At 48.4% G+C, this 23,588-nt stretch overlaps 1 protein-coding gene across 1 annotated transcript in view; it reads left to right on the top strand.

Annotated features, from left to right (window-relative positions):
* The first annotated feature begins 48 nt into the window (after positions 1-48).
* WNT8B (Wnt family member 8B) overlaps positions 49-23,588 on the top strand; it is a 42,391-nt gene continuing 18,851 nt past the window's right edge. The window contains 2 exon segments of the mRNA XM_080400964.1: positions 49-16,315; positions 16,319-16,341. Coding sequence (XP_080257090.1) covers positions 16,286-16,315; positions 16,319-16,341 — 53 coding nt within the window. The 5' untranslated portion in view covers positions 49-16,285.

Here is a 23,588-nt window from a genome sequence, read left to right as displayed (position 1 = left end):
GGGGACGGAGAACGCAGCGTTCCAGCTTCCGAACTCTCCTCGCTGCCAGAACCCGGGAAAAACACCCCTGGCTCTTTAAGCGCGGTGAATGAGCGGATTATCCCGGCCTCCCTACGGCCGGGCAGGCGGCCCGGCCCGGGCTGCCCCTGCGCCGCGGGGTTACTGCCGGTTACCCCGGCCGCGCTGGGCCAGCGCCCCGCGGCCGCACATGCGGCACGACACGTAACGCCGCCGCCGCCGGGCCGGGCCGGGCCGGGCTGGGCGCCACCGCCGGGCGGGTTCCTCAGCCCCGGCGAGCGGGAGCGCCCCTCCCGCCCGAGCGCTCCCCACCCCCCTGCGGCGGGGGGAAGGGGAAGGAGAAGGGGGAATCCCCGCAGCAGACCTCACTGGAGCTGCTGCCGGCTTCCCCGCTCCCCACCCAGCCGCCTCGGGCACAGCTCGCGGCAGCAGCAGGGAACAGGCCACCTCGGCGCGGCACCGGCTCGCCCCACGCAGCAGCCGGCGGAAGGCAGGGCCTTTGCAGCAGCCCCGCCGCCCCCTGCGCCCGGGGACCCCCGCCCCGGCCGTGCTCGCTGCGCTGCGGCACGCCGAGCTCTCCGCCGAGGCTGCCCACGCGTGCGGGGCACCGCCGGGGCCGCAGGGCGGCAGGCGGAGCGTTACTGGGGAGGAGGGCCCGGGCTCTTCCACCGGCCACCTTCTCCCACCTGGAGGTGGATGATCGGCCCAGGCAAGGTGATGTGCGGCTGCCCCGAGCTGTGGAAAAAAACCAACGAAACGTTCTGGCTCATCTGCTGGCCACAGAAGTAGGTCCCTGGAAGTGTCGGAGGGGAGCTGCGTCTGATAAGCCGATGCACACTCGATCCCAGTTACACCAGCACAGCCCCTCCTAAAACAAGGGAAACGGCAAAGGCAGACCTTCAAACCTGATTATTCAGCCAAGCCTAAAAATAAAGTTAATGATCCCTTCTGCTTGGATTTCATGAGAGTGGAACTCGGATCTCGGCCTCTCCCTCTTTGTGAAAGGCTGTTATTAAATCCCCTGCCTAAAATATATTTTCCTATATTACCAAGCCATCCAGCGCCAGCTCAGTGTTTTGAGCTCACTGCCTGGAAGTGTTCCACACATGGTTATTACTCCTGCTTTCCTATGTAATCCATGGATTTGAGCTGCAATTCCAATGCACCCTGACTGCTTCTCTGAAGATCCCCCACCCACCACGGACGGGGAGGGAAGGGAAGGGTTAACGGGCCAGCCTGCTCCGCTGGGTAGGAGAGGACAGGCAAACAAGTGCCTGCCTGTTCATGCCCAGGCAGAGAGCACAGGGAGGGCTGCGGGCTGGCCCAGAAGGCTGTCAGCAGCCAGGTGGAGAGTTAGCTGCATCTTGCTCTGGACTCAACATGCAGGAGATGCCAGCATGGTCTTTGCGGGGGGGAACCAGGTTCCAGCTGCTGCCCCTCCCCAGAGCCGGGATGCAATGACCACAGCTGTGAGAAGCCCTCTGTACTCAGCCCAGGTCCCCGGGAGCAGAACCAGGGAGGGCACGGGGTCCTGCCAGGAACCACCCAGCAGCCGGGGCTGGGTGCCAGCTGTGCAGCAAGCCATGGGTTCCCACCTCCGTGGGAAACCAGCAGCTGCCCTCCAGGAGGGGCCAGGACCCCAGGAAGGCTGTGCAGACCTCCTGGGGAGCAGGGGAGAGAGCAAACAAACTGCCAGGAGCGCATGTGGAGGAGAAGGCACTGCAGCAGCCCCACCTGCCAGACAGATGGAGCGGGTGGCATTTGCTTAATAACCCCCCGACCCCCCCTTTCAGACACACGGGTGTTAGTTGTGTCCCAATCCAGTCATTCTGTGACTGTACTCAGAGCTGGTATTGCATTAAAACAATCAAACCCTTGCTTGCTTGGAATTCTTAACTGAAAGAACAACCTGTAAAACTATTTCTTTTTAAACTGCGTGGAAAGATACAGTGCTTTGCAGAAGAAAGTAGTATTTCATAATGGAGGCCATAGTGATAACAGCTGTTACATGCCGGTTTGGTGTTGTAACAAACACAGCTGCTTGTTTGGCCTTTTTTCTTTTTTTTTTTTTTCCCTTTCAGTTCTCCTAAAATAGCTTTCTACAAGACCTTGGTTCTTCAGCACTCAAACAGAAGAAATGCCTATCCCCATTGAAAATGCCTGTGACCTTCAGTCACTTTATAACCTGACCAAATGAAATTGTCATTTTAACAAAATGACTATAAATATCCCTTCAACTACAGAAAGATTTCACATTCTGTCACATTTACACAGATACATAACATTAATGGCTTCTAAGTTAATCATCAGTTCTGGTGGCACATGACATGTGAATTTTAACATTCAGAAACAGGGAGAGACTTACATGACCATAACATTGCTCTTCTTCCTTGCCTTTTTGAGCTGCCTAATTAAATACTGGTGATCCAAATATCATGCATTTGACTGCCATTTTCTCACCTAAAATAAATTCGGCCTAACCCTGAATCCCAAAGAAACTATGCTTAAATATGTTGTTCCTGGGTGACCACTGGGAAGTCCATCATTAGAAAACCAAGATAATTAATTTAAAAGCCCTGAAAGACTACAGCTGTGGCTGAGGTCAGGATGTTTTCCAACCTGAAGCAGGTGATGGAGCATCAGGCTACCCTGCAGTCACCTGCCCACTATCCACCTTCAGCCAAAATTCTTCCAGGATGACTTAGAGTTCAGGTGTTTCTTTTCACAGAGCAAAGATAATGGGGGCAGGTTTCAACAGACTTCAGCAGTTTTAAAAGTAGGTATGAAATCCACTCTCGTTAAATAAGCATCCTCTAGAGTCAAGACAGACAGGGAGGCGGTTCCCACAGTGACTCACAGCGGCCATCTGAGATACCTGTTTAGAAAAGGGTGAATCATCTGCTGGTGCGGCATCTGTAACTTCTATATACGGATACCTGAATTGCTGGGTGCCTGTCTTTTAGATGATGAGTTTGGCGCAATGAGTTTCACATCTGGATTTTAATGAGGACAACACTCAACTCTCCAGCAGCAACCCACGAAAGCACGAGCTCTGAGGGCTCAGAGTGCAAAACGTCCTCTGAGGTACCCTGTGGCTTTGGTCTGTGAGTCGGCTTCCTTGTTTGGAGCTTCAGAATGTCCCAAGAATTACTGGAAACTTGTAACTGGGAAATTTTAGATGTACTTGACAGATAAGAGTACTTTTGGTTTTTAACAAAGGAGTTGATAAACTTCTGGAAATAGTTGCCACAGGATGTCATGACAGCAGACAGCATCAACAGGTTTACAAAGGGTTTAGAAAGACTCACAGTAAATGAGGTCCATAACCAGATGGTAAAAGCAGGGATGTGCCCTCTTACATACACAAACGCAAAAGGCTTGTGGACACAAGTCTGAGGGGAGCAGACCTCAAACAGTCCCCAGGCTTACAGCCCCCCCCTAAAACAGCCGCTCCAGTTGCCACTGAGGGAGAACACGACATGGTGCAGGATGGATCATTGGCATGAAGGCTTCACACCATTGTCAGGCAGGTACAGTGGGATGAGGAATAGTTGCCAGTAGTTACCCTGCTTTAAATTCTGCTCTCATGATGGCCCCTGTCACAGCATGGGGACACAGAGGGCTGGAATCACAGCCCCAGGATCCCACCTGACTTCGGAGGCAACACTCCTATTTCTCTATGTATTCCTTCCAGATCTTCCAGTTTGCTTCCCCCAGGCTTTGTTTTTAATACTTGGAGCTTCTGAGAAGTTCAGACATCAAGGTGGCTGATGGCACACAATAAATACAGAATCTTTGGGAATGAAGCTCGTAACTTAGTTTGCCACTCCTGACTAACGAACACATCTCAAACTCATAAATTAATATGTTCTTCGGACTAATGACCACATAACATGCTGGGATTGATGTTGTGGAAGATGTTGCAGACACATGGGAGTTTTCAGGAAATATCAAGGCTCTTTAGAACCGCTACTAACAATGCACTAGCTTTGTTTTAATATCCACGTGGGATTTATTTTCTGTGTTTACGAGATTTTTCTTTGTCTCTAGTCTCTCCAATTTCAATTAAGCTGAGTCATGTACAAGCAGAGCATAAGGGATTGTATTAGAGGAGCATAAAACCTGGAAAATTTTGTTTCACAGGAATCGTCTATATCACTGCTAGCTTTCATTTGGATTCAGAAAGGCGAAAAATTGAAAACTTCCCAGTCTTTTTGGGTTTATCTGAGGGCAGACAAAAAGCTGGGATCTCCTGGCTGTCTTGTCTGGTTGATTGCTCATGAGGCGGTTCTCTTTTTCAGCCTTAAAACAGTGTCTTCCTTCCTTCCTTTCTGGTTTGACTCCTTCGATTACAATACACATAATCAGCACCTTTGCACACAAATGCAGCTGAAAAGTCTTTTCCAAGCAAAAGCTAGAAGCGTTTATTTTTGAAAATACCCAAAGCACAACATTTTGAAACGGCCAGAACATTTTTTCTGCTGTAAGATACTTCTGGTTTCAGGCAGTGCTTCAGTTATGATGACCACATTTTCTGCTGGCGAGAATTCCCCTCAGTGGAATTTAGCTGGTCAGAAGAATGATGCAGTTTTATACTCCTTGGGCTTGGCCAGCCTGGAGTCTGACACATTGCTAATACATTTGTTTGGTTCTCACTCTGCTGTTGGCTTCTGACGTGATACTGCGCAGGTCTCCAAATCCTCCAGGAATTGGTGTGGATGCTGCTTTCCTCCTTTCCAGATTTTCTGCTGTGCCTTCTGGAGGAGAGGCTTCACATTCCACATCTAGCACAGGGAAGCCAGTGTGTGGTTAGGGATGTTATAACCCAAAAGGCTGTGGTAGAAACCTTCTGTCTTATCTGCTCTGTTTAGAGTTCTGCCGTTGCTGTTTCTGTAAGGTTCACAAGGCAGGTCCTTGGGCCATCCCTCGGCCTTTGGGGAAAACCAGAGCAGGATAGTATCCTGTCCTTTGTTACTGCAGAAACCCTTGCCAGGACCAAACTCCTGTGCGATGAGAGATGCTGGAACACTGAAGCTAAAGCACCCTCTCCCAGGAGGAGCACACGCAGGTTTTTCTCTCAAGAGACTCAAATCAGTTCTAACTGCACATTTAAATACTTGATGCTTTTGAATGATTGATGGGTCAAGGTATAGCTCTCCTAATACCTGGTTTGTTTTGTGCCTACATCCTCACCTGGGTGTCCTGAGCTAACAGAACAGCACAGACTGGTAATAAATGCTTCTGCTATGGGAACCAGACACATTTCATTCCTTAGCAGCACATTTACTGTCAGCTGCTTCTGCCTGAGCAGGTATAGGACATACTGCAAGGATCACTAATTGCCCGACACATCTTTGTCAGTAACGAGCTCAGCTGAATTTTCTCTGCCCTGCTGAGTTACTTTCATTCATCCCCAGTATCACGTTGTGCTCTAACAGATTCCATTTGGATGTAGAAATCCTTCTCTGCCTCCTGCCCAGCCATGCTCGGCTGCCCAGCAGCGCAGTCACTGAGCTGGGGCACAGGTGGGCTCTGAGCTCAAGGAATGCTAAGGACAGTCTCTTTGCCCTTTAGTTGCATAACAAAGATATACCTTCCTTGCATATGGCCAGCACATACAGATATTTCTAACCCAAATGTTTTCCTGGTGTAGTGTATGGTGTCAGTGCCAATGGGCTATGACCTCCTCTGGGGCCTATGACCTTCTCTGGTCTCCAAGAGGCAGGGCAGATAGCTTTCCTGGCCTCATGACATCGGCTCTAGCACAAAGGGTAGTACCACACACATACTTGTAAATGTGCTCGCTGTTCACTGCTATACATAAATGCATAGGACTGCTCAAGGCATATCAAATAGTAAATATTTATAAGGTCAGGCTGGGATCAGACATTGCATCTTTCATGCAAACCCCACTTTCAGAGCACATTAGCCTGTTAAATGCACTGGCTTCCCTTCTGTAAAAGGCTACTGCGGAGGAAAGAATCCATTTCTGGTCATGAGGGGGGCCCAGTGCCAGCAGCAAGACAGCAGTGACTTAGCTTAAAGAAAATAAACCCACTTAAAGATAATTCCCGCAGTCTTCTGTGAAAGGTACCAAGACACTCTCGATTGGCTGGCACAGATGAAGCACCTCCCAGTACAAGCTCAGATTTGTATCTACTGAAAAAGCGCCTCTTTCCTCCTGTACTTGGAAGTAGTTTTTCCATGGCTGAGAGGAAAGGATTAGGCATCTCTTCCTGTTGGGGGAGACAGGGACATTGACACAAAAATGTTCTTACTGCAAGATAGCGATTAGGAGGGTACCATCTCTGAGAAACACGCAGCAGAGGCTGGGAAACAACCTGGCTGCTGAAGAGCTGTTTGACGGAGCAAGCTGGGAAATGGGAGCGAATTCCAGTTAAAGGCATGACAGATAACAAATGGTGCAGTTGCCATGGCTGGCAGGGTGTCTCTCAGAGTGACATGAACAAATAAAAAAAGAGAGAAGGCACTTGGCACTACAAACCCTCAGCAAAGCCCGTGCAGAGCATGGTCTGTCAATAAGGGCTGCACGTGCCTCTGATTTCCCAAATGACAGCTCTGTACTAAGATGGGTAAGAAACTTGGCTTTGTGCAACAACCTGTAGCACTTAGCACCTAGGTTCACAGCCAGTGACTCTTCTTTACTGACATGTCGACATGGCCTTTTCATGCTTTCCTGCTGGTTTATGCTTTTTATCATACGAAGCACAACCAGCCAATTGTTTTACATTTATAGTTCTGCATGGGACTCTGCTGGCGTTTTCTGTTAGGTTTCAAAAGCATTCAATGTAAAGACATGCAACATATGGTAACCCACACTCCTGCCGACCTCACCTCCACCCTCACAAGGTAATAGCTGCACAGCTAGCTGTCAAGTAGAGCAGCACAACCTTCTCAATTTCCCCCACTGTGTTGTCTGAATGAAGTTATTCATTCAGAGTATTTCTGCATTCTGGTTCCTTCTAAAAAGCCAACTCCTCCTGTTTTCTCGGTTACCCTAGTCAGATCCCCGCTGTGCCTCCTGACTGCCCTGCAGCTGGCATGACATGGGGCAGAGCACTGGGCTGCTGGCAGACCAGACTGACTAGGTCCTCTCTCCCTGCTGGCTGCTGCAGCCACACGGAAAGCCAGTCCTCCGGGTAAGATGGGGAGCAAGACCTGAGGGATTCTGCAGTAGGGAAGGGCCCATATAATGGTGATCTGGAGCCCACAGACTTCGTTACAGTGTCCCTTTACCCAACCCCTATTCCCAGACACTTTGGCTGCTCAGGGCAGGAGCCTTTTTGGAGGGTCCAGACTCCATGGAGGAGAAAAGGTAGGGCTGGAATTAGGAAGTTTCAGAGCACTCACCCCTTTCCTCCACTGTGGACACCCAAGATGATCAACACTCCTTTCTCCAGGCTTGCTGGCTGGCTTTAAATTCAGGATTGCCAGCTACACAGCATCTACCACCCAGATTTCTCTGGAGACCCTTGCTGTGCAGCCGGGAGGGCTTCCTCTCTCAGCAGCAGGAGACCAAGGCTCGTCTGGGTGAAACCAGGGAAAGCCAACCAAGACCATTGGTGACGCTGCCAGACTGAGCCAGTGCTGTTCACAAAGGAGCCAGACTAATTGAGATCTGCTAAAGGAGTAGACTATCTCATTAACCACATGTATAGGAGAACCTCAAGCAAACCTATGCATGAGTAACCAGCGCAGCATGCCATATGGCTAAGATCCCAAAGATTTCTCTCCTGGTTTGAAAGCTTGGGCCATCCCACTCTGCTACATTCACACATATGGCAGAGACGTAATTTGCTACCTGCTGGGTGCCACACAGTTACAGTGCTCCTCTTAACCCTTCTAGAGACTGCAGGGAACTCTGTTCTTCACCAGCAGTCAGGCTGGGCATTACAACACAGCTATTGGAGAAGGCCATCGCTCCAAATATGAGACAGCTGGACCACCAGGAAAAACCTCTTAATGTTCAGATTCAATTCCATAAAGTGTTAGAAGGAGTGGCCTGAAGACAGAAAGGCTGAGACAGGACGAAAGTCCATGGACACCATTAAAAAACAGGAACCAGGCTCGGTCTACCTGAAATTGTTCTGTGTTTATATATCTCTAAAGGGTATAATTGAATAGTTTTGTTCAAAAGGGGAGCCAGGAACATTGGTCATATGGTTGGTCACACGCCCAAGCACACACTTTAAAATGGGAAGGGAATTACACCTCTGTGGATGTAGAGATCCAGGGAACAGCAAAGGAGAGGGTGACCCCGAACAGTCTGCAAAACGCAAAGGAGAGCTGTGGCAGAGACCCTTTCTTCATGTCACATATAGGCTCTTAGACCAGTTGGAGTAGAGAAATGTCAACTCTATCCATGTAAAGGTGATGGTGTCAATATATCCAAGTACTGATCCATCCAGCTTATTCCCTATGAATTGGAGCCCACCTCATGCCACAGTATCACATACTCTGCCAAGGGCATTTATCTTCTACCACCCCAATAAAGCACTACCTCCTAGTATCATAAATTCCCTCAAGTTTGTTTGTTTAAGTTCTATACCTTTCTACAGATTTGAATGGAGAAACAGTTACCAGAAAACATCACAGGCCAAAGACAAGAAAGATACGTGCTAGGAAGATATTACGTGAAACTTCCCCAAGGAGTGATAAGCTTTGGAGACTGATGAATTTGCAAGAACTCAGACCACCAGACTCCAATGCTGTACAAGGCTGCCAACACAAATTAGCATCTACAACAGGTTGTATAAGTTGGATCACACCCTGGAGGGCAGTGGCTGCTATACACAGCTAAAGAATACAGAGTTATGTATAGAGCTGGTGAAACAAAGTGCCCTCTAAAGGAATTTCTAAAGACGTACCTGGAAGCCAATGGTCTGTCAGGATGACCTTCTGCTTCTCCTGAGTGTGCACATTGGGGCTGGCCTCCCAACAGTTGCTCCAGCTAGTAAGTTAACAGGAATGAGTGGTGTGTTATGTGAATAGTCACCTGCTATTACTGATAACATCTTGATTCTACCAACAACAGCAGCTAATGAATAAAAGATATGTTAAGAAATAGCAGTTGTAATCTGTGTTTTCCCCTAACACTATCCCCTATGAAGGAAAAAGGAATTTACACCACCTGTTTGAGGGAAACATGCTAAAGACAGTGTGGCATTCATACGTCTTCATGGCGGGACCTGCAGACCCAGCTAGGACAGCCAGTGTTAGCACAGGACAGCAGCTTTGACCAAACAAGCCACTAGCCATGAAACGGTTTGTTGAAATCCCAGTGATTTCCCAAGCCACTGATTGCTGGAGGGAATTGGTGGCTGTGAGGAATATGTTCCTCCTCCTGAAATGTGCTATAGGAAATTCGGTCAAATCCAGCCCTGCAGAGGGACTTGACAGGAGCCACGTGCACGATTGTATGGGCAAGATCTATTCAAAGGAAGAATGTCCCACCTAAGAGGCAGCTAACCGCTGTCTGCTCCATCACCCAGGCATTGTTATCTCTGCATGCTTCAGTGCCTGGCTGGGGACCATGAACTGGCAGACCCAACTGTCACTTAGTTGCTCTACAGACATGGGTTGTCACTTGTATCTGCTATTTTTCTAAATCATTTTCATAGGTGACGCCTCGTGGCTGCCACTGATGTCCAGAGAAACTGTGCAGACTCAGCACTTCTGACGCAGAAAAAACAAGTGTTGCAAGCCACACTGCTGTGAAAAAATGAGATCCACAACATTTCATCTTTAAGCCTGCCTCTTCAATCTGCCTCCAGGTAACCTGCATTCCCATCTCTCTAGGGCTGTCCAGTCTGTACCTTCACTTCAGGAACAGATTTCTCCATCTATAAAAAGAATGTGAGGATGTTTGAGTAACTATTGCAACAAAACTAGTTTTATTATGTCAGACCAAAAGTATCATTTAATTAACCACAGCCGGCAGCAGATGCTTAGAGGCCTATAGAAGAAGAGTCAGATTATATCTGGACCTTTGTTTTTAATAACTACCAACAGCCTTATCCTCTGTGAAGCGCTTCTTCCATGTAAGTGCTGAAGGGCTTGAGCCTGATCACACGGTCTTGCAGGTCTTGCCCCAGAGAGAGTTTATAACCCAAGAGACAAACCCCCCAGTATGCAGATGCAGGCTCAGAGCTGCCTTGCAAAAGGCAGCCCACAGCATTCACGGCAAAGCTGAGAATCAAATACAGCCTCTTGACGCTGGGTTGTGTTTTCAAAACTATCTGTCCAAAACATGATGGAAATGATTAAACTAAAGAAACAAAGGCTTTGTCAGGTGAAACTTCCTTCCAGATTTTCTGGTGGTGTTCCAGCCTTGATCACTGAAATTTCACGCTCACACCTGAGCTCTGCGAGCACATGAGCGTGGTGTTAACACACGCCTAGCTGAAACGCCATTCAAGCAAAACTTTCTGCTTGGTGAGCGCATTTCCTGTTGTCTCCAGTAACTCCTTTAATCCCAGCACATCTATATCAGCAACATCATGATTTATTAAGACATGAAGCAGAGTTTTTCCAGTGATTCCCCCTCCCCAGCCCCCGCCATTGTCATCACTGATGAGGTCCTGGCTTTGAGAGCTTTCTGGGTTCAGGCAGCAGGAACTGGCACCCCTGGCAGGCTGTGGTCAGCAGAATTTGCAATCAGCAGCTGACTTCCTGCTGTCACCCACCCGCACAGGCAAAGAAACGCTTTGCTTTTTTGCCCAGCACCTTGCTTCAAGGGCAAAAGAAGGTCCCCCAGCCACTGGGACCTTCTGATCCCACGCATTGCCTACAGCCACTGGATTTGTTTAATGTCCAAGCTAAATTAATAAGCTAAATTGAGTGTGATCAAAGAACAGGGGAAAAGTGAGCTGGCTCAGCTCTGGTTAAGTGATATTAGTCATGAATTTTTATTCACTCAATGTTTTCAAAGCTTGCTTTCCTTTCCCCCCCCTCTTATCTCTTCAATCTGTGTGAAACACTGGTGATGTCGATCCTGCTGAGATCGTCCTGAAAACATTGCTTAGCTTTGACACTTCCACCTCTACCTCAGACTTCAAGGAAAGCCTGTGGGATGTCAGCAGCTGTAAAGCTAAAGGGACTTTTCCATCCTTTCTACCAGTGCCAAAACACTGTCAAATCCCCACACTTCAAGCAGAAGCCTTCCTACTTCAGAAAGCAACATGCCTTTCTCTCTACCTCACCCCGTGCATCAGCAAGCAGGGTAGCTGATGGCATGGCTCCAGCGCCCTCTGCACCGCTGCTGCCAGCAACCCAAGCAGGTGCCATCTCTGGTGGCATTTGGAAAGCCATAGGGTATCGGGTGAGAGTTCTCCCAGGCTGTATCACCAGACTTGCCAGGGAGGAGCTGGCAAGAACTTTAGGATTAAATCCCATCACTTTACAAGTTAAATTAATTACAGTTCATATGGAGTGGGTGAGGGAACCCGTACGAAGTAATTAAGCACTACACCTACTCAAGTTAAACCCCAGTGACATCCACGCCCTCCCCTCAGAGAAGTGTCTCCGATCTGAGCCTATACACAACAAGGTGAACATACTGGCTCCTCCACCAATGGGGTAGAAATTCCCAGCTCCCCTTTCCCTCTGTCAGTCTCATAAGGATAAAAGTATTTTTTTCTTTTTGACCTGATGCATGAAACGTGAACTGGAGTGAGGCTCAAGAAATGTGAATGCTCATTCCCACTCTGCCACTGACTGGCTGAGCTACCTCAGCCGTGTCCTCTTGTTCCTTCTCCACAAAAAGGACTAATCCCACCTCACTGAGCTTTATGCAACACCCCGCTGCTGCACAGCTTATGTGATACTGATGCACCCAGTAAAGGAGTAATTGGACCTGTCCTAGGTTGCTAGAGGCTTGGGAAATCAGTTTGTTTTGAACCATCCCAGGACCTATTTGATTCTACATTCTTGCCCAAGACCCTTTTGCAGATGGAAAAAAAAAAAAGTCTATTTCAGATCAAAATGCTTTTAAAGATTTGACATCATTAAGGAATATAAAGGTTTGCAATTGGTTTATTTGCTTAATGATGAAACTGCAGAGGATATAGCCACTGGAAGCCTTTCAGCTAGGATATCTGCTTTTCAATATCAGAGAAGATATGATACCTCTTCCAATCTAGTAAGATTTCCTATGGATACTGTTTGAAGATCTAACATCTGTAATTTTCCCTCAGACAGGGCATCCTGCCAACTGCCACAGTGACATGGTCATACTACCAAAAGTGCCAGATTTTCTGTTTGTCTGCAAGCACCAGAGTTGCCAAATCTTTGGCTGACCACAGAAACCCAAGAACAGTAAACTTCGTGGGTGATAAGATTGATGCCAGGCAACGAGGAAACCGCTGACTGATGCACACCCCATGGCCTCTGACACGGGAGGAGCAAGGGGTTACTTCAGTGAAATGACCTGGTCGGGCACTGCCAGCACACAAACACCCGCCAAGGCTGGAGTCACCCAGCCAAGATAGCAGCCCAGCAACAGGCTGCATCCGAGGGTGGCCTCAGCCTCCAGCTCCCTCACATGACAGTTCCTGAGCTCTGCCCCTCCACCCCAGTACCCATGAGGTCATATGCTAAGAAATATTCCTGGCTCAGCCAAAAAGACCCTGCAGCACACCTGCTGTGGCATAAGGCAGAGCCTACAGATTGACTATTACGTTGTTCAGAGACTTGGGGGGGAAAAGCTGCCCTATGCCCCTAGAAGAGGGCACAGAGGCACTTAAAATAGCAGCTATGTCCCTAGAACTAATTAATGATCTTGTAGATCCTAAATATGTCCCAGCAACAAACAGAGAAACACCACACCGGAGATCAGACTGCCACATCACCATCAGGAGATTGTCACAAGCCTTCACTGCAGGTAAGGCCAGGGACAAACGCATTGCTTTCCTCCAGGGCAGAGGACTCTTAAACACTCAGAAACACTTGCAGGCTCTGGAGCCTCAGGATTGCTTCAGGTTCCTGATACCAGAGCCTAAAAGCTTCTCTTTCACGCTACGCAGAGCATAGCTTATCTCAGAAGAGAGATGGAGACAAGGGAGAATTCCAGAAGATAACTCCCTACTCAAAGCATGCTTTCTCTCCTGAGAGCAGACCGTGCATTGCTGTGCTCCTCTTCCCCTACACTGTACCAGTTGCAATAGGTAGTTTCCAAATATATCTGCTTCCCCTTTTCTCGAACAGCTGCTTTACTAGCCTTCTTCAACTGCCTAAACCACAAACAGCATTTCTGAGGCTTAATCTCTAAACCTGCACTAGAGTTTTGGGGCAGCCCATCATTTTTCTTAGCACATAACATCAGGGACATCCAACATACTCTCATGCCCCCAAAAAAAACTTTCAGAGACCTCTGCCCCAGCAGGCTTCTTTTATAGGAAAGCCACACTATTCAGCTGCCTTCCATCCTCTCCCAATCCCCCACACCTGGAAGAGGGAGCAGGCGCAGCTGAGGTTTAGCCCCAGTCCCCATGAGGGGTCAGGCCACCTTTCCTCAGCAGAGAAGTTACAGCTTATGCTAATTTCAGTACAAACTCTCCAAAATGCACAGGCCAAGATCCCAACTATGCCTGAAAGAAATTATTAATGTATTTGAGTGAGCCTAAGAGAATGATCCACCGTCTTTGCATACAGGACATCCAACCCAAGGTTTATGCATGCAGAAGGTGATTTTGGAAATCCTGCCAAAGATACTGTTTTCAGAGGGCAGTAGCTATTAGAAAGGGTTTTATGACTGTGGGTTTTTTTCCTTAGATGTTTCTGAGTTCTGCTCCTGGAAACCCACCAGTAATCACTAGTTCCTTGGGAATTCTGGCTTTTGTCCTCTCAAGATAACTCAGCAAAGAGGGAGGGAGAACAGCTTCAGATAAGTTCATGCTACATACCACATATCTGTGGCCACTTTTGCCCTGTTTTTATAGGGCTTAGCACATTCTGAATGTGTGTGCTTTGACTCAGCTCAGGTGAAGTCCCAGCAGTGTCTGCTGGTGGTCCAGACCAGCAAAGCCACTCAGCTCTCCATGAGGGGTATCACACATAGGACATGCTGGAGCTGACATCATGAGAAGACATGGCAGTGGGCATGGTTCCCATTTGTTGGGACCTTGAGGGCAGAAATCTCAGAGGAGCGAGTGATTCTATTGGAGGTCCTGCAACCTTCCATGTGACATGTAGGACAGTTGTTCCTTTGATGCTGGACGTGGTAGGATGCTGCTGAATTCTCCCCTACTACATTATTAATGCAGTTGCTGTGGGAGAGAAGGCGGGGGGAAAGACCCACCAGTGTGGTGGAAATGCTGACAAAGTCCTGAAAGCAAGATCCTTCTTCTGAGAGGACACTTTGCTGTTGGGGTCAACTTAGCAAATAAGATGGCTTTGATTAGTCAGTTGTTTTCTGGGCTGGTATGGCCACAAATGATTGCTAACTGCTCTGGCTTTGGCCAGACGTTTTATAGAGTGACACATTATACATTTATTAAGGGAATGAAGAAATCATAACTGGATAAAAATAGCAAGGCTTGGATTAGAAACTGGCTAGCAGATGAGGAACAGAGGTTCACTGTTGCTTCAGGATGCCTAGTGTTGCCAGAAAGATCCTGCACAATGTTGATGTGGGTCTGCTAAGCTGGGGCAGAGGAGACACAGAAAACACAAGACTGGCCTGAGGAAGCACGGTGAAAAACACCACCAGGTCTTTCGGATGACTGACTGATGTCTTGATCAAGAGAGGCAGTAAGCTGATGGCATAGGTGCTGTCTGGTAGAGACTGCACACAGGTCTGCTGGCAGCCCAGCAAAGCTGGAAGACCAAGTGCTGGAGGTGAGGTGCGCAGTGGGGTCCACTCTGCTGCCATGCAAGATGGGAAGTTCACTCTTTTAATGACAACTGGAGCAGCATTATTGGTGCTCACATTGTTTATGGGAAAAGGACAAAACCTCCTGTTTAAAATGTCCTTTGTCAGGCTTCTTTTAGTCAAAAGGGAGTTTCACTTATGAACTGGTACTTCCCACCTCCCGTGGTGTTTCTAGTGGGTGGCTGAAAATGGAGAAGGGACTGGAGGGTCCAGTCTCCTCAAACCTTTGGCTTTTGCTCCCTCTTCAGACGGGTCAAGGGTATCCCTTTGTGAAGAAGGTACCGGTTCATTCTCTAGTGCCAGTGTGCTTGTAGCCCTGCTCTCTAAGGAGCTGCTCTTTGCAGAGAACTGCCACAATTACTGCAAAACCGCACTTGGAGATCCAAGTCCAGGAGCTGACCTCTTTTTCCTATGCAGCAGAAAGCTTCTGTAAGCAGCGGGGAGGGCGCACACGTCGTGCCTGAGGCGCAGTGCTGCCACCTGAAAGGCAATCAGCTCCTCTCACAGCCCCGATGTCACACCGTCCGTCACTCCAAATCCAGAAAGTTGTTTTATATACACACACTTCCCTCTGTCACTTCTTATCACACATGTGATCGGGAGTCAATGTGGCCAAAAGATTGTTCAGGTAAATTAATTCATATCAAGACTTTGATGCTTCTATTAAGATAATAAGTGAAGGCTGCCATCAAGATCAAGGTCTCCATTGTGCTGGGTGCTATAGAAACCGATGCTGGGAGATACCTGCTGTCTCCAGAAGCTTACAGTCAAAGTAGACACTTGCATGAGGAGAGAGACTGAGGCATGTGGAAGAGGAGTAATTTATCCACGGTCAAAGGCTGAGCTGGAATTAGAAGCCCCTGTGTTCTGAGCAGGATCTGCAATCTCCTTCTAGCATCACCAATGACTGATACAGTCTGTAAATGCTCATAATGAAAAGCCTCCCAGAAACAAGCCACACAATTCTTGAGGACATTTTGTTCTTTCTGTGGTACAAACCATGGGCGCGTCAGGGCTGTTCCAGCGGCTGCATGCAATGCTTTGGCCATAGCAACAGCAGGCAGATCGTGGCTGTAAGAATGACTCCTGTCATATGCAATCATCTAGCAGTACACCCTGTGGTACTCATAAAAAAAGCCCTATACAGAATGCACAGTGTGCATTATTAGCCAAAGTAAGAGCTGAGGCAGCATCGCCATCCCCGATTTGGAGAGGGAACTGCAGAGAAAAGGGGTCCAAAGTTGGTGCCTTTGGTGCCACTGTGTGTTACATATTTTTCTCTGCTCACCCGGATGGGATGAGGTCTGAATCACGTTGCTCTGTTTCTGAAAACTGAGGAGAGGAAGGGTGGGACTCTACCTCTGAACCCTGACTGCGATGAAATCTGACAGCAGAAAGTCTGGGTGTTAGCACAACTTTCACAGTGGCAACGGGTAAGGACAAAACTACCTGAAGTAAATCATCCCAGAAAATACTGCCCAGTGATGGATTAATAAGAACATTAGTTTCTACTAATGTGGTGGCAGTTGGGGTTTTGTGCCACCTTCTCTCTTTGTGTAGCAATGAATGCCTTGACCTCTAAACATAGGGCTCGTTCCTACTTTGAATGTGTTATGTAAAACCAGTGCAAACGTTGCTGTTGATTTTCGTGCTGAGGCCAGACACAGGTCCCCATATAAACTCTGATGTGTGGGAAGAGCTGACTACACGGGAGCCTCTGTTGCTCCTGAGGCAGTGCCATCCCCGCATACTGGGGTGTCAGCCCCTGGCAGCCTCTGGCCAGAAGCCAGGATGTTCCTGCATCTTCTTCGGTAGGGCATCCCCCTTCTCAGCACTGACATGTTGTGGGGGTACCCTCAGCCACCTCTTCCTCTCCCTAGTAGCAGGTGATGCTCTGGTCTGTTTTCAGTGCAGATGTATCACACAATACACCATCTTGCTGCCTGAGCCTGTGCAAGTCATGAGCTGTGCCATGCCTCAGCTACCCGTCTCTAGTCAATGCCGGACCTTTCGTAAGTGTACTGAGAGGTTGCAATAGATCGTGTCCTGGGATTCTGCAGTGACAGATGTCAGATAAGGCTGACTTTGTAAAGCATTCATACAAAGCAAGCTTGACTGCGGTCAGCTGTGGCAAATGAACATCACCGGCCAGCACAAGGTTTGCCATCATGCATTGACCACCAAGCAGCACCTGACCAGCGTGAAGCCCTCTTTCCTAGCTGTGCTTCAGCAGGGGCACTCAGACAAGAGTGATTATTTCTAGATACATTTCTCTTTCCTTCACTCTCTGGGTCTCTGTTTTTTAGGGCTCAGTGGAAAATCTTGATCAGGCCACAGACCATATTCTTAGCCTGTAACCAAAATGTCTGGTCCCTTTAGACACGAAAAGAAATACTTTCTTCAGAGTGTTAGTGCTTCAATAAAGCATCTCTTTGTGGTGGCCCTTGTCAGCAGTAAAACCTTGTCCAGGCTGACAGTATGAAAGCCAAGGAGCTTGTCCCCAGCAAAAGTGCTGCTGTATTATTTATGTAACAGCTTGTTTCTCAGGACACTTACAAAAGAGGTCAGGGTTGTCCAGCAACAGTGTATCCACAACATTTTTCGAACAATCAGCAATAAAAGTGCCTCACGCTTAAGACACTGACAAGAAGCTGGATCCTGGCTCTGTCAGCAATGGCATTTTGCAAAGGATTGGTGATGGATTTTGTGGTGCCAGTTTATCCTGACCACCTTGGGGCTGTTTCTTAATCTTGGCTGTCTGATTCAGCCTCCAGGTTGCTCGTCATCACCATTTATTGGGACTGACTATTTTGGCAGAAGAGATGGTGCCAGTCAGTGCAGATGACACTGGGAAATGCTGGAGCTGGAGCCAAATCCTGAGCCCTGGGTTTTATTGGGAAATGATTCAGCTTTCCTTACAGCTCATTGGGGGCCACAGCACCCCGTGGGCTGATCTGATGCTCACCAGTGAAATGCAGCCACTCCCAAGGTGAAGAGTAGCAGCAAGCAACACAATGAAGGCCAAGAGAAGTTCTTGGCCAAGGAGAGAGCAAAAAAAATCCAGTATGTTAACACAAGAATGCTGAAGGCTCGAGATCTCTCCGGCACCACAGCCAGGACCCACGCTCAGTTTTGGCCAATGCAGAGAGGACCTATGTGCCTTCGCAGCCTTGCTACCTCCTGAGATTTATGGCAAGCCTTTTGACATTCAGTCTTCATCAGCAAGCCTGATCACTTGCAGCCCAAGACTCAGTTTGCCTTGCATGTGAGAGAACAGCATGTTCCCAGCCCAGCCAATTCCAGAGGAAACAAGCCCCAGGAGTACCTTAAAGGCTTGGACACAAATAGCTCTCACTGTGTATTATTTTCAAGCCAGTCTCATGATTCTGCAGGCCTGGCTCATTCCGGGTAAATGCCAAGGGTTAGTTATATTAGTCATCCACAGGCAAAGAGGAAGGACCTCCCTGGACTTAAGCCAGTGCAGTTTTTACCACTGTTTTAGGGCAAAGAGCTAAGCCAGATTTGCAGGCCCCCAACCTTAGGGTTTGTCCTAGGACCCGTTGGGGGTGCATCAGCAAAAAAGTGTGGCTCCCAATGTTCTGTGCATGCTGTACATCCACCTCCCTGCCAAGGACTGCTGAGCACCAGGTCCATCCCCAGCTAAGGCTGAGTGTTGGTGAAAGACTCACTGTGGTGGTGGTGGCTGGCTGGCAGGGTGGTGAGCTGCGGTGAGGGGCAGCTGCACCATGGCACACTGCGGCACCGAACCACTCATCATCAGCTTTGGACCTAACCCATGCTGAGGCCTCAGGGTGCTTGGTCTGGAGAAGGGGGCAGGAGGAAAGGAGATTTCTTAAGCCCAGATTTGCTGCAGAGCCTGCTGGCTGCGCTGGATGCTGCAGTGCCCAGCACGGGCGCTTCCCCTGCACCCCTGCGACCCGAGGATGCTCTGCAGCGGCAGCACGGACCCAGAGATACTCTGCAGCGGCAGCACGGAGCCCCAGCCTGCCTCAGGACAAGCCAGGAGCACCATCTGCCGGCTCCGAAGCAGTGAGCTGGCTCACCGGAGGAATAAATTACAGGATGATTCAGAGCTATGCGTGCCACTGCATGGTCATTAGACCACGTAGCAAATTGGAGATGAAAAAGATCACAGGATTGCGTAAAACCCTCAGCTAAACCTCCTCCAGTCTGTGTTACTAAAGGGGCTCCAAATAAGTCAGTCTGTCTGCACTAGAGCTGAGCAAAATCACTTGGGTGAAGGATATCCAGTAGTAAGTCGTCTGGAGTTATTTACAACTCCTGCAGAGCTTGGGGATGGTTTCAGCTAAAACAAAGTCAAAGCATGTCACTGGGCAGTTTTCTTAATAAAAGGGCTTGATTTTGTTCGGTTTGAAATGTGGTTTTGTATTCAAATATTCCTGATAACAATAATATTGAGGGGAGCACAGGGAGCCTGAAAGAGAAACAGAACGTGTATCCCTGGTGCAACAGTAGACCCATTTAAGCAGCTCCTGTGCAGATTTTTCTTGGGTTTTTCAGGTCTGCCAAAGACACAAGCTAGCAATTACTTACACCATGCTGCTGAGCCATCTTCCTGCTTTACCCACCTCATCCTCTGGTCCACTGAGCTCCACATACCTCTCAAACCCATAGCCCTTTACACCTCCAGTGAGTAATCGTTCTGTCCAGTACAGCAGGGTATCTCTGCCTTTTATCTTTCTTTTCTTTTTTTGTCTTTTTTTTTTTCTTGCCATGCTCCAAATCTTCGTGTGCAGGGACTAAACATGTTTCCCCCTTGAGAGACAGAGCCCTTGTGGGTGCTGAAGAGAGGCTCCTCTTGTAGAGCCACCTGCGTTGATGGCTGTGACATTTACTGCCTGTGACCCTGAGCTTGTCCATGGTGGCCCAAGCAAGGCTCTCTGGATGATGGCAGCTGTGCCCAGGATGAGCAGTAGCACATGGCCTGGGCTTCTGGTCCCCAAAGGGCCGTGTTGGGGAGCACTGCAGCTGCCACTCTGCATAGGAGTGCACTTTTTCTTCGAGGTGCATGGGGACAGGGGCAAGGTGTGGCTGGCAAGTGGCCAGGGTATGTTGCTAGACCTGGGAACTCAGTATGGTCCTTCTCGCCTCCAGGGTTATCTCACCTCCTGCCAGCCAGCCAGGAATGTGCTTCAGCTTGCTCAGTCCTGCTTCTCCTAATTACACCTTCCTGGAGTACTGTACATAATTTCCCTCCTACCCTTGCTGTTCCTTTTATCCGAGGCAATCCTGTTTGTTTTTTAATGGCCCATCACCCCTTACTTTCTTTTGATTTTCACCCCCAGATACCCCACCTCTCAGCGCTTCTGTCTCTTTCCCTTCCACAGTCCTCAGCTGCCTGGTTTGGTGGGTGCTGGAACACGATGTTCTGGGCCCATACCTGTTTTCTGGGCTCTCAACAGAAATACTATCAGGCGCAGTGTGAGCCTGTGCAAGTCACTGGCATGACAAGTCAAGACCATTCAGAGGGAATATCCTCTAGCACTGTAACTGAGAACATGCGATAAAGGAATCATTGTAGCCCAGGCTAAAGATGAACCAGAGCTTTTGAAGTGCTTGCTCTAAGCTCCCTTGCTCCAGGGCACAGCCAACTTCTGTGTACCATGGCTAAAGAGGATGTTTCCCTAGGGACCTTTGCCTTGAAACTGCCTGCCTTGAACATCAGACCCATCAGATGGAGGCTGGGGCCAGGGCACAGGAGGCTGGATCTATCCCCAAACCGCTGCCCAGCTCTGGGCCTCAGTTTTGCATCCCGTAAAATGGGAAGAGTGTGGGAGCTGTTTCACTGAGGCACACAGAACTGCAGGATGCAGAAGCGCTGCGTAGGTGTCCATGCCTTGAACCAACCCTCTGGAGCCACGGCAGTATTTCTGACCCTTCTGATGTGACATAATTTTCTTGGTTTCATGTGCACACCTTAAGCTTTTCTCGAGCAGCTGAAGAACAGCCTGAACATCTGACCCTCCTGCCATTCCCCACAGTCTGGCAGAAATCACCTTCTCTGAGATGTGATGGATGTGTCCAGTCATGCAGTTCACTGCAGTGGGCTGTCCCTGCGCGATCCGTGAGGGAACCTGCAAAAATGAGGGTACGTTCAGTATTGGTAAAGCACAAGCAGACCTTATGGGAGGCTGCTCAGCATGTCACCCATGCAGGAACCATGCATTAGGGACCAGAAAGGCTATGAAGTAAAGCTTTATAGCAAAGAGGTCACGCGGCTGTTTGTGTGTCCTGGCGTGTCAACACCATCCTTAACGGCACAATCTCAGGTTGAGATATCTAAAAAAACCCAATTAAACAGACAAGTCTCTGGGCACATCAGCACCTTTCCTGCCTTTTCAGAGCCAAAACGCTCAAAAAACGTCTTTGCTTCTTCCATTGTATATCAGTCGATCTAATAAAAGCTGTTCATTTTCCCCAGCCTTTGTCTGGCTTTGTTTCTGGAACTACTTGACTGTAGGAGCAAAATAACACAGGGCGTGTCCAGTGCAGGATTGCAAGCAACACTGAACACTTTCTTGGGGTGCTGGGGCATTGCTTTGACAGGTGTTAGGCACTATCAAAGCCACATTTAGCTGGTGCAAAAGGCAAAGCTGCAGGCAATTCAGTTGAAATCTGCTTACCGCCCTGGGGAGCCGGACCTTCCTGAGACTTTTTCTGCTCTTTCAGGGTTGAATTCTGTGTTTCCTAGACAACGTTAATGTCTTTTTATTTTGATCTCACACTTTTTGCATATTTTATAAATGAAGAGACTTCATATTCCCTCTTGACCTTTAAAAAAAAATAAAAATCTGTCCTTTGGGCATTTTGCATTGACACCAAGAGACTTTTGGGATATCTGTGAACCAGACTTGGAATTTTTACCCCCACTTCTCAATCTCATTTTTCATATCCATCAATTGCATTGGCGCCAGGGCAGAAGGCAGCAAGAGCGTTAGAGGCTTTATTTTTTAGTTTTTCTATGGTTGCTTGTACAAGCTTTTTAACAACAGTTCAGATCTTTGCTGTACTCTGGAAATTAAGCCTAAACATATTAATGTTTTAGTTTATCTTTTTAACAAACTGAAAAAAAATTACCACAGATGGTGGTAGGTTCTCTATCCTCCGTTGTCCTCAAGCCCTGCCTGCCATTCTGGGAGATGAGCAAATCATCAAACACAAATTACAGCATTCAATACAAAGCTCAGTAGAGAACTGTATTGGCTAATGGGTCAGATGAGATATCATACCAGCCCTTCTGGCCATAAAATGTATTTTAATGCTCTCTGGGCCCATTTCAGAAAATTTACAGCACTTTTGTCTGTAACAATAACAAAATTTGAGGAACATTATGAAACAATTTTGCATCCCATTTCTTTGGGGAGTACCTCATAGAGTCTATTAAACAGCCTTTGAGAGCTGTAATTAAGTGCTTCGAAAAATGTTTGGGACCGTTTTGTTTCAGGCTTTGCCTCCAGCCTTTTTGGCTTGAAAAATATGCTTGTTTCTGGGAAAGTGACTGTTGCATTTAATTGAAGTTAGAAGTTGACTGGGGAGGCTGCTGGTTCTGAAGCACCCTGGTGCTGCTGGTGCTTCTCTGAGCTTGGAAGAAAGCCTAGCTGCCTCTTGTAACAGCTAATAAAAAAAAAAATCCTCCTCTTCCACCTACAATAATTTTTTTCCTTATTTTTGCAATCCTTACTTAATTTGTCCTGGAGTAAACAGAAATAGCTCACCCCAGAAAACCCAATGGCATCCTTCCTTTCCAGTTGGTCAAGACATGCTTGAAGTGTTGCATGATTTCAAAATGCTGTTGCTGCTAGACCTGAGGAATGAGAAAACTCTGGTTTCAGAGTCCTAAAACAGACACTTGGAGACTTACAAGAAATAACTGGAAAGTCTTCCGCTTCCTCCTGCTGTTGGAAACCAATGTCAATTGCAGGGTGGCAGCATCCCTCGGGCACTGTCCTGGTGGGGCTAAGCCCCCGCAGGGCACTCAGCCTCTGGGCAGCCTCTCGGCTCCCCAGAGCAACTTCAGCCTCTGCAGCTGGTCCCTGCAGCCTCCCTGCACCAGGTCTGGGACAGCCTCTGCTGGCAGGGAGAGCGCAGCTACTACTGGTGCTTGAATTAGGCCACGAAAACCATTAAACTGTGCTAAACATCACAGCACTGACATTCTATTTCAATGTAACAAATACATAAATAATTAAAGGACTTATTTCCCTCTTTCAGTCTCTTGGCGCTTATCTTCTGGATAAATATGCAAGCTTTTTCTCAGTAACACCTTGGGTTTTAAAATGCTCACAGCTCTAGGATCTGGGGCTTTAATTAGTGCAAATACCGTCAGCCTTGCTGTAATAGGATGCAGCTGGGAGGCACAGCTGGCCCTGGGATTAGTTGCTGGCAGCTGCTTTTTCTCCTCACCTAGGTGCTTGCACATTGCTTGGGGCAAGGGTCCCTGCTGCCTGGGTGGGCAGTGCCCTGGGCAAAGGCAGTGTTTATCCATGGTGCCCAGCTGGACTGGGCACGGGGTGGCCAAAGCCTGGCCAAGAACACATCTCCCCCAGACTGTGCCAGCTGGAGGGACCTTCTTTCACCCGCAGTGGCCCCGAGCAGAGCTCAGCCTCCAGCCAGCTGTGCCTGATGGCTCTGCTGTGGG

Source organism: Falco punctatus, assembly GCF_963210335.1.
Source record: "Falco punctatus genome assembly, chromosome: 9".
NCBI lineage: Eukaryota > Metazoa > Chordata > Aves > Falconiformes > Falconidae > Falco > Falco punctatus.
The sequence above is the reverse complement of the archived record's forward strand: the minus strand, read 5'-3'. Positions and strand labels throughout refer to the sequence as shown.